General features: G+C 41.2%; 2 protein-coding genes across 2 annotated transcripts; both read left to right on the forward strand.

Annotated features, from left to right (window-relative positions):
• The first annotated feature begins 324 nt into the window (after positions 1 to 324).
• Positions 325 to 1,407, forward strand: LOC129763619 (uncharacterized). Its single transcript, XM_055762862.1, has one exon. It carries the CDS (start codon positions 325 to 327, stop codon positions 1,405 to 1,407), a length of 1,083 nt encoding a protein of 360 aa, XP_055618837.1.
• A 6,045-nt stretch (positions 1,408 to 7,452) lies between these two features.
• On the forward strand, positions 7,453 to 9,344 carry LOC129761866 (lipase 1-like). The gene is made up of 3 exons (XM_055759685.1): positions 7,453 to 7,905; positions 7,974 to 8,684; positions 8,750 to 9,344. Exons 1-3 carry the CDS (start codon positions 7,744 to 7,746, stop codon positions 9,140 to 9,142), a joined length of 1,266 nt encoding a protein of 421 aa, XP_055615660.1. The 5' UTR covers positions 7,453 to 7,743; the 3' UTR covers positions 9,143 to 9,344.
• Positions 9,345 to 18,853: the final 9,509 nt, after the last annotated feature.

Below are 18,853 nucleotides of genomic sequence, written 5' to 3' on the forward strand. Positions count from 1 at the left end.
AAATCTATTATATTACTAATCGAAATGAACGAATTTTGGATTTTGCTCTGTTAAAATGAAACTACGCTCTCTCGATGCCATCTCGAAGAAGCTGCAGAACCGCTTTCCGCTCTTGACGCCGACCATCCTGCTTTGGAGGTAACAATTAGTCTCTCACAGTCCATCGTATTTATAAACATTCCGGATGAGCCTGGACTTGACTTTCACCGAGCCAATTCTGAAGGATTACTAGAAGCCATACGCCAAACTGATTGGCATTTCCTAGAATCCGCAGATGACATAAACGTTGCAGTTGACTGCTTTACAAGTTTGCTTTAAGGTTACATGGTTGATTTTATTCCATTGCGTAGATCATCCCCCAAGCCACCCTGGGGAAACGCACACCTGAGACGTTTGAAACGACTGAGATCGAAGGCACTTCGAGACTATTGCCAGTCCCGCTGTGTATTCACCAAGCATTGTTTCGCATGGGCTAGTAACAGTTATCGAACGTTCAACCGCTATTTATACAAACGCTACTGCATAAGAACTCAAGAAGATTTACGTAGACATCCCCGAAATTTTTGGAAATTCGTGAATTCAAAACGGAAGGATAACAATGGACTACCCGCGGAGTTTCTGGGCAGTGAAGTAGCCAATTACACCGCTACAAAATGTAACCTTTTCGCAACTCACTTCAGAAGTGCGTTCAATGATTCGACTTTGTCGGGATGCCGTATTATAGACGCTTGTAGAGATACACCTAGAGATGTGTGTCATCTGAGAAACCTCGCGGTCTCACCGGACCAAGTGAAATTCGCCATAAACAAATTGAAGTGTTCAATGTCTAGTCCCGATGGCATTCCCTCCTTCATCCTTAAAAAATGTGGCGAGGAGTTGATTCGTCCACTCACTACACTCTTCAATCTCTCATTAAGACAACGTTGCTTTCCCACCTGTTGGAAGACGTCAATCATGTTTCCTGTGTTCAAAAAAGGTGATCGACAGAACATCGAAAACTACAGAGGCATAACTTCGCTTTGTGCGTGTTCCAAAGTTTTCGAAATTTTATTGAATGACTTGCTTTTTGACTCTTGCAAGAACTACATTGCCACCGATCAACATGGATTCTACCCCAAAAGATCGACTACCACGAACCTGGCTCAGTTCGCCTCGTTTTGCATAAGCAACATTGATGCTGGTGCTCAAGTCGACACCGTCTACACAGACTTGAAAACAGCATTTGATAGAGTTGACCACGGAATACTACTGGAACGATTAGGACGAATCGGTGTCTCAGCGGATCTTGTCAGCTGGTTCGAATCATACCTAACGAATCGTATGTTCACCGTTAACATTGGATCGGACAACAACAGCTACAACAGCTGCTGGATCGTTTCACCGAAAGGTGTACACGGAACATGCTAACGCTAAGCATTCACAAATGTAATGTTATAACGTATCACCGCAAGCTCAATCCGATAACATTTGATTATTCAATTGACGGACAGTCTCTCGATCGTGTTCCTAAAGTCCGTGATCTTGGCGTCATCCTAGACTCATCATTCATCTTCAGATTGCACTACAACGACATGATTTCTAGAGCCAACCGGCAGCTGGGATTTATGTTTAAAATATCCCGAGAATTTAATGACCCACTTTGCCTCCGATCTCTATACTGCACTTTGGTGAGATCGATTTTGGAATCTAACTCTCAAGTATGGTGCCCATATCAATCAACGTGGACTGCTAGGATCGAATCAATACAACGGAAATTTGTAAGACATGCCCTTCGTCGGATCCGTGGCGGGATCCTATGAACCTTCCCCGATACGAAGATCGATGCAGATTACTGGGATTGCAGACATTACAGCAGAGAAGGAGCATTGCTCAAGCTATGTTTATCGCAAAAATTTCAAACGGTGAAATTGACGCACCTGAATTGCTTGGGCAACTCAACATTTACGCCCCTGAACGATTGCTTCGCCAACGGAATTTCCTGCTGCTTGAGCCCCGGAACACTCTATACGGACTACATGACCCAGTGCGCTCCATGTCCGCTAGCTTCAATGAATTATTCGTCTATTTTGATTTTGTCTCTACTGCGTCTGCATTTAACCACCGACTCCAGGAACTAAATAGGTACCACTGACAACGAGGACTGCCATGGACAAGGGCTCAGTTCCCACTCAGTTATTTTGTTTTTTATGACTTGACTTCATTTGATGCTCACTGTTAATTTTTTTTTTACTTTTAGTGGCTTATATGTTGTGTTCAAAATGTACTGTTTGTTTATATATATTGTTTGTATGTCATGTGAAAGATGTGGAGTTTTTATGCCTTCCCTTGTCTGGCTTTCCCCCATCACATATTTCATATTTCATTAAGACAGTAAAAAGTCAGATGAATAAAGAAATAAATAAAGAAATAAAGAAATAAAGAAATTAAACCACGATGATTGGGTAATTTGGCATCAATTCAAAACATCCGGAAAGTCAAGGCATGTTTTATTGAATAGAGGATTCATATTCTGGACTGGTAGATGCAGCTTACAAGCAGTATGAATGATTTGAAGACCTTAAACGAGCAGTATCCTCTGCGTAGAACAAGATACATACTACAACATGGTACAACTTGATCAAAACCACCCCGAATGATTTATTTGAATTGATTGAGAACTGAATATGACTTACGAACTGGAAACTGATTGTAATTCATGTGAAATTGACGATAATTTTGTAAAGGAGTGAGAGTTTTTCCATCTGGTTCTATAGTTATGAAACACTGGGATTTTAGTGACTTCTTGGTCGCTACCAAAATGCTCAAGAAGCCTTGCGCGAAGGTGACCGACACCAGTTATTGCGAGAGTTCGTGACACAAACTACGCCTTGGCACTTCAACTCGTTTGCTTCGCCCCACATAATACGGTCGGTGAAATGCAATCTTATGGAAGTCCTTGCAGTCAGGCACCCTATTGAAGAGGAGCTGCGGAATGCGTTGACGGAGATAGCGGACATACTTAATTCGAGCCCATTAACACACGTTCCCATTGAAAACGAGTCGGCTACAGGTTTGCCACCAAACCATATTGGGGTCATAGGATGGATCTATGGACCGCTAACCCTAATAGACACCGACAACGCGAATCTACGGTGGGGATGTTCTGGATCTGCGCAGGACTACATTCTGTACCAGATTCGTTCATGCATGTCTTTTTCAATTGTAGTCATCCTGAACACTGCTTACGAAATGTCAAAATCAATCATAGTATGTGAACTTAGTTTGAGTAAAATGTTTCCCACTTGGTACAAACATTTCCAAGGTTACAAAGCTTATGTATGACGAGTCCACATTATTGCGGACACAGACTCATTTTCTACGCGAGAATTCTTCAGTAAAACTGCTCAAGCGTTCTACTCTATAACGTGTACGCACACGACTACGTACGTACGAACAACGCACATATCGTCCAAATTGTATCGATGCGGAGGTAATTACACAGCGGAGAAAAACACGTGCTCTGTGCTCTGGATGCATCCATTGTGTGTAGTAGGTGTGGGCGGTGGTGGGTGTTGGGCAGAATTTGCATTGGGGGTTCGCATCTCGTGTTTTAAAATTGAACACCGTGATTGCAACGCATTGATACATTGAGGGGGGATGAATGCACTTTTTACCACCGCACATCGGATGCACTTTTCGCGATGCGACCTCCTGTGGGATTCTCGGCGCCCGTTAGCCAACGAAATTAATGAGGCGTTTTGGTGCGTCGCACATTGTCTTATTAAAATAATTTGTCGGATGACATTATCTTAATGTTGAATACATCGTGTTTTTTTTTGGTTCGTACTTCCGTAATTGAGAACTGCCGCAGATTTCCTTCCCTGCTGGAGCCTGGACCGGGAAAGAATAATGAAGCAGGTATTAATGATGATTCGCGATTGCGGCTGATGGTGTCTCACACACAAATTAAAATCTACTTGCATTCATAATAATGTAAATTGTCTTCGCACCAAAATAAATTAGCAGGATCGCATCGCGAACCGTTACAGTTGCACTCGCGAGGAAAGCTCTTCGCATGTTGGTGCGGCGGATGTGGAGTTTTTGGCCCCCGCTCGAGCCTATTCGCCTACCACACGGTAGGCTTCACCTCTACGCAATCCTGACCGTCGGGGACCGATTTTGATTGTGTTAAAATTTATTATATATTTCGCATCTCATGAATTATTATAAATTGTTATTTGTCCATTGGTTGTGTTTTTTTCGAGTAATAAAATTTGTTATTTTGCAAAATTACGCGAACTGGACGTCACTGAAGGACGTTTGGTTGGTCACTATCGGGAGCGCAGAATTGGGGAACCACATCAGAAACAACCCTTGGGAGCGATGTAGTGTTGATGATGGGTCAAATTCTGGGCCATCAAATGGCGACATGCTGCACATGCTGAGCGCATCCCTATTGGTGGTGGGATACAAGCTCTCCGAAGAGGTATTTTCGTGTGCGTGTGTATAATTTGCATGGTTGAGAGGGAAAACTAGTGGAAACTGTTGCACCTGCAGCTGATTTCCCTCTCGGTGACGTTTGCGACGTGATACAAACGAACGCGAACGACGACGATACGATGCACATTTCGGGTGAGTGCATATCCTCGTGCGATTGTGAGCGCAATTACCATTACAAAGTTCGGTGAAGCTGTTGTCACACTCATTGAATAATTTGAATTTAGAACAAAAAAATTAAGCGCTGCTCCGAGACATGACCGAAAAAATTGGGTTACGTTAGGGTGACTATTATAGAAACCCCTTTTTATCAAATGCAAATTATCAACGGATGGCGATCGCCAACCTTAGCAAAACTAAGTCTAAGGCTCAGTCGTTTAATGCAAATTAATGTAAGGTTCCGGCAAGTTAAAGGCTTCATTGGCATGATCTACTGTTTCCCTTCCAAAGTGGAATCATGAACAGCATCAAAGCTAAGAAGAAATACAGGCTTTTCCAACTTAAAATTCCGAAAGTAAAATGAAATAAAACACACTTAGAATTCGAATTTCGATGAAACTTTTGTTTCAAATTAAAGTTTGGTTTATGCCATTATGTGTGAAATACAACATCATTCAAATGTCCACATAGGGCTTCCTCGCACACCTTGATCCGGAACAGGTAATTTTCGATGACTTTTCGGCACATATGGGGCGGTATCTCGGTCATAACTTCACGAATGTTGTCTTTCAAATGTTCAAGAGTTTGCGGAGAGTTGGCATAGACACGGTCTTTCGCATAACCCCACAAAAAAAGCGGGTTCAAATCGCATGATCTGGACGGCCAATTGGCATCACCTAAACGCGAAATTATGCGTCCCTCAAATTTCGCTCGCAATATGGCCATGTTCGGTCGTGTTGTGTGGCACGTGGCGCCGTCCTGATGAAACCACATGTCATCCGCATCCATATCTTCAATTTGTGGCAAAAAAAAAATCGGTTAACATGCGGCCATAGCGCACATGTTACCGTCTCGCCGTCCTCATTTTCAAAGAAATGCGGCCCGATGACTCCACCAGACCATAATGCGCACCAAACAGTGACTTTTGGCGGATGCAATGGCCTCTCAACAATCACGTGTGGATTTCCTGAGCCCCATATACGGAAATTTTGGGTGTTCACATAGCCACCGAGCTCGAAATGTGCCTCATCGCTGAAGAAAGTTTGATGCGACTTTTTGCTGCTGTTGTTCGTTCACCCAATCGACGTATGCCCAACGCATTCCATGGCCACCACGCTCTAATTTTTGTACCAGTTGGACTTTATATGGATGTAGGTGCAAGTCCAAATGCAAAATTCGCCACAATGATGTGTTTGACAAGCCCAATTGCTGAGCACGCCGTGGAATCAAAACATTCGGGTCATCCTCCACACTGGCAGCAACAGCAACAATATTTTCGGCCGAACGCACATTACGATGATGCACAGGTTTCACAATATCCGCTACGGATCCAGTTCGTTCGAATTTACGCACTACATTATTGTGTGATTGTGTGCTCTGTAGGCCGTCTATGACGACCAAAATCCGTCCGTAATGCTCGAAAAACATTTGCCGGTTTTTCATCATTTTTATAGTATAATTTAACAAAATTAACACGTTGTGCGATGCTAAAACGATCCATATTGTAAAATGGCAGACATTCAACTTACGATATGACGCTTTGGTTGACAACTATGTCAAACGGTTGTCAGCGCAGGGCTGTATACTTTCGGAAGCCCGAAATGGAAAACCCTGTACATCTACACATTATCCTTAATAGAGCAATGTTGTTCCTCAAACTTAATCTCGTTGTAATTTCACAAATTCGTCAGACAATATGGTTTCATGAAATTTTATAGCACTGTTTTGGGAAGTCACTAAACAACTGAGGGTAGAGATAAAAAAAGTTAAGTACAGCTTTGCGTCTGAAGAATTTAACTTAATGTAAGATATATACAAGTGCGAACCGGAGAACCATCATGACAGAAAACTTTGACAAGGAAACCAGTATATATATTACGAATAATGCCATGTGTACAAAAATCAGGAAAAATCAGGATCATTTAAAAAAAATCAGGATAAACTCAGTGTTCGTCAGAATATCAGGGAGCATGCTAAAAAGTCTGGGAAATCCTGAAAAATCAGGAAGGTTGGCATCACCCTATGCAAAATCAGCTTAATCGGACTTAAAGGAGATAATTTTTTTCGAGATAACTGTAAATCTCGACGTACCATGAAATTTCAAAACATTTGGTATAAAAAAATTTTAAAACCCTGATTTCCGGTGATTTTTAGGTTTTTAAAAATACATTCCGAAAAAACGCTTGATCATGCCCCAACAATGTCCCACCTGATCTAAGGGCCTGAATCCACCGGATTACTGTGTTTGGGGTAACTAGTAAGCTATGTTCAGCACAAAAAAGGTCAGTGGTATCGACGCCTTGAAGCAAGTCATTCATCGGATATAGGAGATAGAAGTTACCGGTGAAGCACATTTGAACAGCTTAGCAAATTCGGACAGCTACGGTTGTGCAAAAAAATAAATAAATAGAAAGTTAATCTCTGCGTGGTGCAGTTGTCGGTTACTCCCATGCTGGTAGTTCACGACATCTCAATTACACTCTATAAATAGAAACACAAGATTTGAACAAATCGGAATCAGACAAAAAGCACATAATGTATCGGATAGCGCCAACAACTGAAGCTGCAACTAAAAACGCTTCAAAGGTCAACCCCTAGAACCCACAATGTCACGCATTACCCTGAACATACATTAGACTCAGTACATCTTTCTCCACTTAATCTGATCCTCTCAGGGCGAGATAAATGAACCGCTGCGCGCAACGCTCTCGTTCGAGGCAAAGAAATATATCACACGACAGCTCTTCCTGCCGCGTGCTGGCTGTTGGAAGCAGACCTTCGTCAGAGAGCACAGAGCGCAGGTGGTAACCTTCCGTGACGCATTCCAATCCTTCCTGCGATCAACTGCTTATCAATCATACGCGACTCTCGCGCGCAAGTACGCAACCACCGCGTTTACTCTCCGCGTTACAACAAAACGGAAAACCCCTCACAGCCGGGCTGTAGAATGTGATAATCAACCCGCCGATGCAACAAGGCACAAGCCTCGCGCCAACAGTCGCAACCTGTTGAACTTGATCAAACTTGAACTTGGCTCAGTTCTAATCAGAACGTTGTCACAGCCGGACTCGCCGAGGATTCTCCGCTAACCGCGCTAACGTCACGCAAATGGGTGCCATCTGTTGGTGGATTTTTTTCGTCATCGGTCTCCTGGTGACTGGTGCATCCGTTGTGGAGGAAAATGAAGATGGGACGAGTGAGAACGATATCGGGTTGGAGAAAGCAGACGATTGTTTCAGGATTGACGATGAGGATGCGGATCTGACGGTTGTAAGTTGTTTGCCGGCGCGTCGGAAGAAAAAAAACACATATAGATTGAAACTTTGTTTGGTTCCCAGCCCCAGCTTATCACCAAGTATGGATACAAGATGGAAAATCACGTCGTGGAAACAGAGGACGGATATCTGCTCACGATGTTTCGGATTCTGCCACGGCAGGCGCCGATATCGAAGAAATTCCCCGTTCTGATAATACACGGTCTGCTGGGAAGCTCAGCCGATTTCGTGATCAGCGGACCGAACAATAGTCTGGCATACATACTCGCCGATAACGGTTACGACGTTTGGCTGGGAAATGTGCGTGGTTCGCGTTATTCGAAGGACCACTCTTCAATGTCGACCGATTCGAAGGAATACTGGGACTTTACTTGGCACGAGATGGGTTATTACGATTCACCGGCCATGATCGATCGGGTGCTGAACACGACCGGTTCGAAGAAGCTCCACTTCATAGGACACTCGCAGGGGACCACCACTTACTTCGCCATGAGTTGCAGCCGACCGGACTATAACGGGAAAGTGGTTCTCATGACGGCCCTATCGCCAGCAGTGATCCTCAAGCGAATACGGAGTCCTGTTCTCCGGCTGATGTTGGATATTGCTGACCCGCTGAAGGAGGTACTCGATACTTTGAATGTGTATGAATTCCTCCCATACAACGCCAATAATATTCGGATTGCACGTTCCCTCTGCCCACATGAACAGAAAAATAATATTTGCTCGCAATTAGTGGGACAGATAACAGGACCCCATCCGGAAATGTATGATCAGGTAAGCTGGATCCAACACGTCCATATTGTTCAGAAATTTATCTTCATTTATCGAAACCCCAACAGAAAGTAGCCCTCGCTTACATGGGTCACAGCCCAGCGGGTGCGTCCACCAAGCAGATGATGCACTTCGTTCAACTCGTCCGGAGTGGACTGTTCCGTCAGTACGACTATGGCAAAAAGGGAAACCAACAAAGCTACAACGACTGGAAGCCCCCGAACTACAACCTATCCGTCTCGTCAGCTCCGGTTCAAATTTTCTACGGGTTGAATGACTGGATGGTGCATCCGCGGGATGTCCAACAGTTTGCGAAGATGCTGCCCCAGCTGATCTCGGCGGTCCAGATACCGGATAAAAAGTTCAATCATCTTGATTTCATTATGGCGAAAAACGTTCGCTCCCAGGTGTACGATAAGCTAATGGCAGTGCTGGAGCAATACAACAGTTTCAACAATTGATTCTCCCCTGTTTTAATGAATGTGAGAACATTACAACATTATTAGTAACTGCGAAGAAAACGATGTTCGTGTTCTAGGCGCGTTCTAACAATCTAAACCGGGTTTGATTGGCGTCATCTCGATGGGATAGGTCCCGAGTGGTATATTGTAATTTTACGTTTCGTGAATTAACCCTTTCGTGCTCATTGAGGCAATAAGAGGAAACGCCAGGCTAAATAGTTTGGTTCGATTGACTATCATGTGCATTACCTCAATCGCTGGATAATGGTATCTTGATTGTAGAGAATAAAATTATTATCCGATCAAATTATAACGTAAGCTGGGTAAATTTATACACTGCCAAGATCATACAACCACTCGTCTCAAGCCCAAGGTCAGTATGACAGATTATCTCGTCTCCGGTGTAATGCTAGAAAAAAGGGCTGTGAAAGTCATGGTTACAGTGTCTCAACACTTGTTTTTTTTTCCTGCATAGCTAATTAGCTGTGAAACGACGCGGGCGCAGTGTCGTGTGAATCTGTGAGTTTATATGTGGCACATCAACGCGTTGAATCATATGTTGATAATTGCCTGACTTGCTTCCCGGAAAATTTAAAACGTGATATCGAACAGATTGAAAACAGACACGAAACGAACACACCTCCTACGTGCAACTCGCGTTCAACGGCCTTAGGATCGATTTACATGCGGGTTAACAACTATATATGGCCCCCAATCGCTGCCGATCGAACACGATTTGGCCGCAGCACGCGGATATACATAGTAGCCTACATCCTGATGCTAGAGTTACTTAGCTATGTTCGTGATGCAAAATTCGCGTCTGTTTTCGTTGGAGATGTTTCTTATATATTCAGCTAGAACAAAGCTGAGGACAGAAACATATGACCAACTGAACCTATTGGCGGTGAAAATGAAGCACATGGATAAACATAGTGCGATTGTGTGTTTACGCATATTTCCGACAGTAAGTCGGATCGGCTTGAGCGTGTTGTTCATATCATGACTAGGCTTGTAGAATGTGATAGCGTTTAATGTTTGACACGCTTTACTTTGCGCTCAAGAAACAGAAACTTTTTGCAGAAAATGTTGTTTCAGCGACATTCGAACAAAATTATCGTACTTTATCACACCCAGTTTTTGACGTAGGATTACGTCTTTCGGGAACATATTGGGGTACAAATTGAAAATCGAAAATCGATTACATCGTGAAAATTGTCCAATTTCAACCGCTTATTGCTCAGTCATTTCATGATGGATTGATGAAATTCTTGCGTCAATCGATTTCGGCATTTCATAACACTTTTTTATATTGAATAAAAAAATATATGTCATGAAACTAACTATCGAACAATTGAAAAATCTCAACTCCTATCCTAACGGAAATACCCACTTTTAATTGGTCGAAATTGACGACACATGCGGCGGTTCCCTAACAGAGACATCTAAACCAAGCTGTCTGGGGGAATTATATATGCAAGTCGGAGGCATTTTTACATTGCAAGTAAGGTGAGCGATACGACTAATTCTAGCAAATAAAATTTAAATTTGGAGCTTTATTGTTGGTTGCTTCGAGAAATTTCATATTAATGACCGATCGTGTATTCAGCACAAGGGTAAGTGTAAAATTGTATATGGTCATAGTTGTGTTAAAAATAACTTGATATATAAAAATTTAATTTTCATAAATTTTTATGATGTGATTTCTGCATATAGTATTAGGTGTTGTTAATCCAATTAAAATTCGCATTGGGTCGAACAAACACTCAGAAAGTAAAGATTATAAAAGAAAATTACCTTTTCTATTTCAAATATGGTTTCTCTATATTGAAATAACATGTTTTTACTGATGAGAAAAATTGATAATTGTGTTCGGTATTGGCAATTATCATATATTACATTGGCGTCTTTTTTTTTCTTCATTTCATCCATACATAACACAGGAGGCATCTCGTCTAAGATGACAAAGAGCGGTTTTCATCATATCTCGTTCCACTTCGGTATCTTTTATCTGATACGCACCATCCAACGACTGTTTACCATCCTTCATGTAAACACTGGTACACCCATACCTCGCTTTACGGCCTAGATACGTTCCTGGGCCGCTAAGAAAAAAGCCGTATAACGAATCAATTATTCCAATACTAATTCATACAAACTCTATCGGATCGGTTCCAAGCTTGTTCAACGAAAAGCCGTATAAAGAGCGGCCATATAGCGAGGTATGGGTGTATAGTGAACAAACAATACCCAACAACCAAACAAAACTACCCTTTTCAGGGCCACCAAATCATTATCAAAGAGTTTAACAATGTAATTCTTCAAACATATCCAAAATCAACAGATAACCTAACGGACTCCTACGTCAACTTTGCGGTCGTGTCTCGGACACAACCCTCCTGTGACTTTTTTTTCAATTCTCTACGATGCGGCTTCACCCTCATTTCAGGAAGAGTTTCTGTACGCTAAAACTTTGTTCAGTTCTGTCTAGGGATATCTCAGATAGAATGAAAAAGTTGTGGACTTTTTTATTTCACTTTCTACTGACAATATACCAATTCGGTTTTGATGAACTCGTGAATATTTCCCGATCGGTGGTTTGATTCCTCCATCTCTTTATCTCTACAGCATCCCTTGTGCCGCCATTTTCCAGTGTCCGTTTAACAATTGTCAAATTGTTCTCGATTTGGCGAAATTGTGTGCAATTTGTGCACTTCGGAATCAACCACGTTGTAACGGTGCCAGCTTTATTTTGACGTAGGACTACGTCCAACCGGAAATTATAGGGGGTAAAATGAAAATCTGAGCACTGAACAAGTAGGAAAAATGAAAGATTTCGAACGCTTATAACTCGAGTATTTCCTCATTGACCGCAAAAATGTTTGCATCAATCGATAGGAAATATTTCTACGCATCTATCGCAATGAATAACATTCTATTTTTCTTGAGTTACATAATTGTGAAATATCAAGCATTATCCTTGTTCCAAAAACCGATTGAATAAATTCAATAAGCGATGTTTCGCCACATCAGGGATGTTTTTCAACAAGTTGAACTCAATTCGATCCTGAATTGTTACAAGCAAGGAAAGCAAGAGAGAATTTTACCATCGAAAACTCGGAATCAAGATCGCACCTATCTTGTGGTATATCTCGGACAATTTACTGCACGGGAGCGGAATAGGGACAAACCTTCCGTGCCAAATTAAAAATCCATTGATGTGGATATTGCTCGCTTTCATTTGACGAAGAGCGATTTCTCATGTTTCGAGCCACTTTCCACAATTTCTTCATTGACGTTTCGCATGACAAACCTCTCATGGAATTTTGCCAATATGCAGGTTTTTTTCTCTTGTTCAAGTTTTTATATTGATTCTTAAGGGCTAAATATTTCGGAAAATTGTCAGTGGTTCTGCCTTTTCAAAAAGCTTTGAGTTCGATTTTTCGTCATAAAGCTTAGAACACCGGCTATCCCACCATGGATTGGAAGACCTTCAACGAAGTGTTGAACCTGGGATGGGTTTCGCTTGAGCGCGAAAAGCGCTGTCGTAGATCTAACGAGAACTGAAACTATATTCCTCCAAACGAGGTAAACCATGTCTGGAGTGTATGGTTAAAGCAATCGCGTTCGCACATTTTTTCCAGTCAATGTGTCTTGTGGACAGTGTTGCCACACGTACAGATTTATCTGAAATGGTACAGATTTTTTTCGTTATTTTTGGTACAGATTCTGTAAGGTACAGAGTACAGATTTTCGTCAAAAAGTACAGATTGGTACAGATTTTTTCCATTTGTGAAATTTCTTACATTTGAACAAAGCAACATTGGGGTACATGACGACTTTTACGCCGCAGTATCTCTTAGTACTGCTGATCGTAAATGCATTTACAATGCAACGATTGTTCAGTTTCATAAGGACGAAATTCCTTACAAGGATCGTCTGAAAGGGTTCGCGTCGGACGGTGCGACGTATGTTTTACCCCAGATCAACAGATTGAATCGTTTGTTCCAGGCTGAAATACCTGAATTCACGATGCTACATGAAGAGCTGCAGGATTTTTTTTTGATTATCCTCACTAATATCTGCGAGTAATCTTACGTTGTTTCAATGTCCAATGCTATTAAATATGAAAATCAGTTGAAAAGTGACAAGAATTTTAGGTTGGAATAGCAGCAGAAGAAATTATCCGAACAATGGACAGCGAAAGGCAGATCATTTCAAAGGATATTTGTCGCGTTTTTTCCGTGGAGCTGTTCAAACAAATGAGAACAAGATTCGATTTTGATGATTCGACGCTCAAGTTTACGGCAATGTTAAATCCCAGAAACTATCCCAATTTGACTACGATTAATGTTGTATTAAAAGCGTTTCCAGGATTCTACAATGGGAATGTACTAGATGTGAAGAATTAATTCTGTAGCCTAAAGATAAAATTTCTTAGAGGCGAATGAACTGCAAAGTTTAAAGCCTCTTAAAAACAAAGAAAGAAGAAGAAGATAAAATTACTTCGTAAGAAATTCCAATTTCAGAAAACGAGCATTTGCAGGGTTGGTGGACAAAAATTGGATGCCTAAAAAGAATTGACGGTTCGCTCACCTTTGCGGTGCTTCGATGCCTTGTTTGTGACGTTCTCACTATGCCTCACTTCTCGGCAACTGTCGAGCGATTTTGTGATGTTTTAATATAATCAAAACAAAAATAAGCTTTGAAATCGGCTTAGCAACGATACGACGAACACTATTTTGAGATCAAAGGGTTTGCTCAAACATCGTGGTGGCAGCTCGAAAATTTAAAAAAAATGATAGTATGCAACCTAGATTTAAAAAAAAAAACTATGTATAAGCATCATCAAACACACGAATGACTTGCAAATGTAAATCTAGTATTTATAGTAAATATTTTTTTAATGCTAATTTTTTTTTTCTCTACAACGAATATTTTCGATGGTACAGATTTTTGGAAAAATAGTACAGATGAGAAAGATGTTTGACCCCTCTGGTACAGATTTAAATGTGACAACACTGCTTGTGAGGTCATATGTCATGTTTATTGATTCAGAAGAATTCAACCCATTGGTGATAGAAATTGTGTATGGTAAGTGATCATCCCCGATGGGGTCCTGGATTACATTCCACTTGCAATCTAACGATAATAAATCCGAGCAAAGTGAGTGTTCAAGGGCGCTTGGAGGAGGTTTACGTACACGTATTGTTTCCCGGTTGTCGTCATACTATTCCCCTCAGGCGGTGGAGTGAGCACATGTATGCTATTTGCTTCCGGCTAACTGTAACGCTCGAAGGCCAATACAAGCTGGCAATACAGAGGTCTTTGCCTTCCATGTTTGCATGACTAGCAACAGCTTAGAGTCCCACGATAAGTTGAGGGTTAATTCTAAAAAAAAGGACGGCACTTGTTGATCCCCAATAGCACCCCTCCGTATCTGTTAATACGGTCCAAGCGCCTAATGTTAGAATCGTGGAAAGAGAGATCATCTCGCGAAGAAAGCCAAGTTTCGGTCAGAGCGAAAACATCACAATTGAAGTTATGAATCAAATATCAAATAAAGGGATAAGACTACGACAATTCCATTGGAGAACAGAGATGTCTCCGACCTCTTTATCTAAATAAGACATCAAGAGAGATGATCATTGCAAGGAGGGGCCTTGTTTGCATCAATTGTTGCCAAATTGTCTTTAATACTGGAAGCATTGAGATGACAATGGTTCTGATGGAGTCGGAAACATTTAAACACGAGAAGATTTGATCCACTATGTCAGTCAACTTTATAAATCCCGATTGGGAAGTTGAGCTTGATGGCGAAACAGGGACAGTTGGGGTTTTTGATGGCCCCTCAAGTGCCGGGTCGTTCGAAGGTGAACTATTCCCACGGAAGCCAGGAAGAACCTGATTTTGCTTGTCCGTTGCACTCGATAGTCTAGGTACGCTATCAGGTGGTATCACCGATGGAACATGTCGTTTAAGTTTGGGAGTGGACACATTTTTGCGCCGGGAATTCCCTTGGAAAATGAACGGTGTGCCCTCGTCAGCTGTGTCCGCTTCCATTTTGTCAACTGGCAACGTGGAGAAGACATTGTGTGTGGAGATTGATTGTTGTTATTGAGCCAGTGGTGAAGCGCCCTTTAAAATATCCGCAAAAGTGAGCTTCGAGCGTTTCTTCAAAGAGCGTTTCTGTTTCTTCCAGCGACTCTTGTAAGTTTCATAAGCCAAGAGCACGTGTGGAGTTCTTCCGCAATATGGACACTTTTGCTCAATCGCACTGCATGTTTTGCCCATTTGTTGCTCTCCGCAAGTGCCATAGCACTCATTGTTGTTGCAGTAAGCTGCTGTGTGACCAACTGACTTGCACGAAGAGTCGCACTGGTAGGCTCAATTTGTCAACCATAACGTAGTCAGGGAGGGCATTGTATTTGTATTGGTAAAAGCATCGTTATTTTTTCGACACTGATGCTATAAAAACCACTCAATAAAATGTTATTCCTGAGTCGTTTCATGTCATGAAAATCAATAAAATAAAATTGTGTTGATATCAATACAATTATTATTTTTGCGTTTATTGGGTTTATAATGTAGGTTTTAGCAACTTTAACATTGGTTAAGAAAATTATATTGCAGAGCTCGGAACACTGCCACGGCTGCCTCTGCTGTCGAAAATAGTAAATGGAAAAGTATTACATTCAATCAAAATGCCTCGGCCGACGAAGAGAACGGTTAAGGCTCTCCAACGTGAATATATTAAAACAACACGATCATCGAAGGAAAATCTTGTTAACACCAAAAGAGCCCCAATTCTGTAATTAATTTAATATTTAAAATTGAATTTCGAGAAAAATCTTTAAATTCTGTATATTTGCCGAATATCTGTAATTCTGTACGTATAGATTAGGTATCTGAAATTTGGAGAAAAAACAGTAAAATACAGAATATTCTGTATAAGTGGCAACCCTGCTTGTAACTATTCTAATTATGAATATTCCTTTTAATTTTTCTTTTATTGTTAAAAGATAAATATAACAATAGACAAATAATGATATAATGGTTAGTAAAAATATTCTTTATTTCACTTGTTCGGAGCTCAAAAAATTGTAAGAGGTTATATCTAGGACACGACCGCATATTTTCAACGTAGAACAATGCAATCCACTTGTTTACCACTTCGAATTTTTTTTTTTCTTTGTTTATTAAAGAGATTTTCAGCCAAAGACTGGTTCAACTCTAACCCTACTTCGAATATTATTTTAGAATGCATCGAAATTTTTTTAATAGTTTATGTTCTTCGTTACAAATAAATTTGATGAACATCCTTTTACGTTTGATATGATGCCTAGGACTACCAAAATATGTGAACGGGAGAATTGTCAAAAGATCATTGTATTTTACATTTCTCTCTGAAATTTTTGCACATCTTATGATTACGTAGTTCTCGAACCGCGAAAGTTCATTCACCTCTAGTATCTGAAAAGACGATTTTCCCAGGCTTCTCAGGTTAAAAGTACGTTTTAGGGAAACATGTTCCGGTCTGCACAACGACAAGCGAGTACAAAAGTACTTAACACCAAAAAATACCCCCGATGTAGTTGCAAAACGGATTCCCCCAGGTACATTAAATTTGAAGTCCGTGTTAGGGAAACACAGCTTAGTGGGAAAATAACCCCGGCTTGCATGTTATGACGAAGCAGATTCCCCCAGGTACATTAAATTTGAAGTCCGTATTAGGGAAACACAGCTCAGTGGGAACAGAAATACCCCCGACTTGCATGTATACTTGCAAAGCGGATTTCCACGGGTACATCGATTTTGAAGTTTTTGTTGGGGAAACCGTAAATCGGGCCAATCAAAACTTGGCAGTTAGGGCGTTTAGATATCGCTTGACATTTTACAGTTGTTCAATTGTTCATCTCATGCAAAATAACATTTAATTAATTGTGATAGACGCGTAGAAATATTAGGCTGTCAAAAAAGTCCTGCGGTATTTCCGCGAGGTGTCGTTGTAAGCGCGTAGTTCTAGTTGTATTCATTGTATCAAGTCATACTATAGCTTGTTCGAAAGGTATTTTTGCGCGCTATAGTATAGTCCTTGACAGTGTTTTGTTTGGTTAAGTCGTTCGTGAGTTATAGTGTCGCAAATATGGAGCAAAATAAAGAGAAAATCCGACATATTTTACAGTACTACTATGACAAAGGCAAAAATGCATCTCAAGCTGCCAATAAAATTTGTGCAGTTTATGGACCCGATACAGTTTCCATTTCCACCGCACAACGATGGTTTCAACGTTTTCGTTCTGGTGTAGAGGTCGTCGAAGATGCGCCACGCTCCAGAAGGCCTGTCGTCGAAAATTGCGACAAAATCGCTGAATTAGCCGAGAAAGACCGGCATAGTAGCAGCCGTAGCATCGGCCAAGAGCTGGGGATAAGTCATCAAACCGTTATTAACCATTTGAAGAAGCTTGGATTCACAAAGAAGCTTGATGTATGGGTGCCACACACGTTGACGCAAAAAAACATCTTTGACCGTATCGACGCATGTGAATCGCTGCTGAATCGCAACAAAATCGACCCGTTTCTGAAGCGGATGGTGACTGGCGATGAAAAGTGGGTCACTTACGACAACGTGAAGCGCAAACGGTCGTGGTCGAAGCCCGCTGAAGCGGCTCAGACGGTGGCCAAGCCCTCATTAACGGCCAGGAAGGTTCTGCTGTGTGTTTGGTGGGATTGTCAAGGAATAATCTATTATGAGCTGCTTACCTATGGCCAAACGTATGTAACAGATTAGACAAACTCTACCTGGAGTTTGTCGGTAGGATTTAGGATAGTGTAGGTTTCGTTAAGATGAATGGGAAAAATAAAAAGCGGTGTGTTTTGAGACACGAAAGAGGACGGTCGTTGTCTCTCTTGTTAGAACGGAAAAGAAATCCAGTTGCCTAGACCGCTAGGCAACGCCTCTCAATGAAGTTGACATCTCGTTGGGAACAAGTCATCGAACAAAACGGCGCATATTTGACTTAAAACAGATGATTGTAACTAATTTTATGAACAAATGAAAATTCTAAAAAAAAATACCGCAGGACTTTTTTGACAGTCTAATATTTCCTCTCAATTAATGCAAACATCTTTCTGATCTGTTAAGAAATGTTCGAATTATAAGCATTTGAAATACGGGTGGGGTTAGCACACAAATCGGCAGAGCAAATGGTCGGTGTTAAGTCAGACCGGACCATGTGACATTTTTATGATTTCGAGAAAAACGAGTTTGAAGTTTGGTGCTATAAGGGGTTTTCATTGGGCGTTCAAAACAATTTCGATAAGTTATTCCTTCTGTACGCGTGATTTTCCAAATCTGATAAATGTGAAATGTGGCTTACAAAATGTTTAACCCTATGCAATCAATAACTCGAAATTTTTAATTTTGCGACTTGATCCGCTCTGACTTAACAGCGACCAAATGTATGGGAAAAAGGAAGCTCTTCCATTAACGAATTGTAATGTATAGCATATCAAACAAATCTTAGAGAATTTCCGATTCGATTGGTACGCAAACCATGCAAATTCGTTCACAGTAAAAATAGTTATTAACGTTGACTTTATTTCATAAAAACGTGACCAGTTTTTGGCACCCTTTCTGAAAGACGTAGTTCTACGTCAAAAAACCCCTAGAATACCATTTTGAAACTCCAATACACTTCGAGGTTTTGCAAT

This window comes from Toxorhynchites rutilus, chromosome 1 (assembly GCF_029784135.1).
Source record: "Toxorhynchites rutilus septentrionalis strain SRP chromosome 1, ASM2978413v1, whole genome shotgun sequence".
Classification (NCBI taxonomy): domain Eukaryota; kingdom Metazoa; phylum Arthropoda; class Insecta; order Diptera; family Culicidae; genus Toxorhynchites; species Toxorhynchites rutilus.

Excerpts from the sequence above, each read along its gene's own strand:
- LOC129763619 (XM_055762862.1), top strand. The coding sequence starts at position 325 with ATGGTTGATTTTATTCCATTGCGTAGATCATCCCCCAAGCCACCCTGG.
- LOC129761866 (XM_055759685.1), top strand. The coding sequence starts at position 7,744 with ATGGGTGCCATCTGTTGGTGGATTTTTTTCGTCATCGGTCTCCTGGTG. Across the intron at positions 7,906-7,973 it reads AGGATGCGGATCTGACGGTT|CCCCAGCTTATCACCAAGTA; the intron begins GTAAGTTGTTTG and ends TTTGGTTCCCAG. Across the intron at positions 8,685-8,749 it reads ATCCGGAAATGTATGATCAG|AAAGTAGCCCTCGCTTACAT; the intron begins GTAAGCTGGATC and ends AAACCCCAACAG.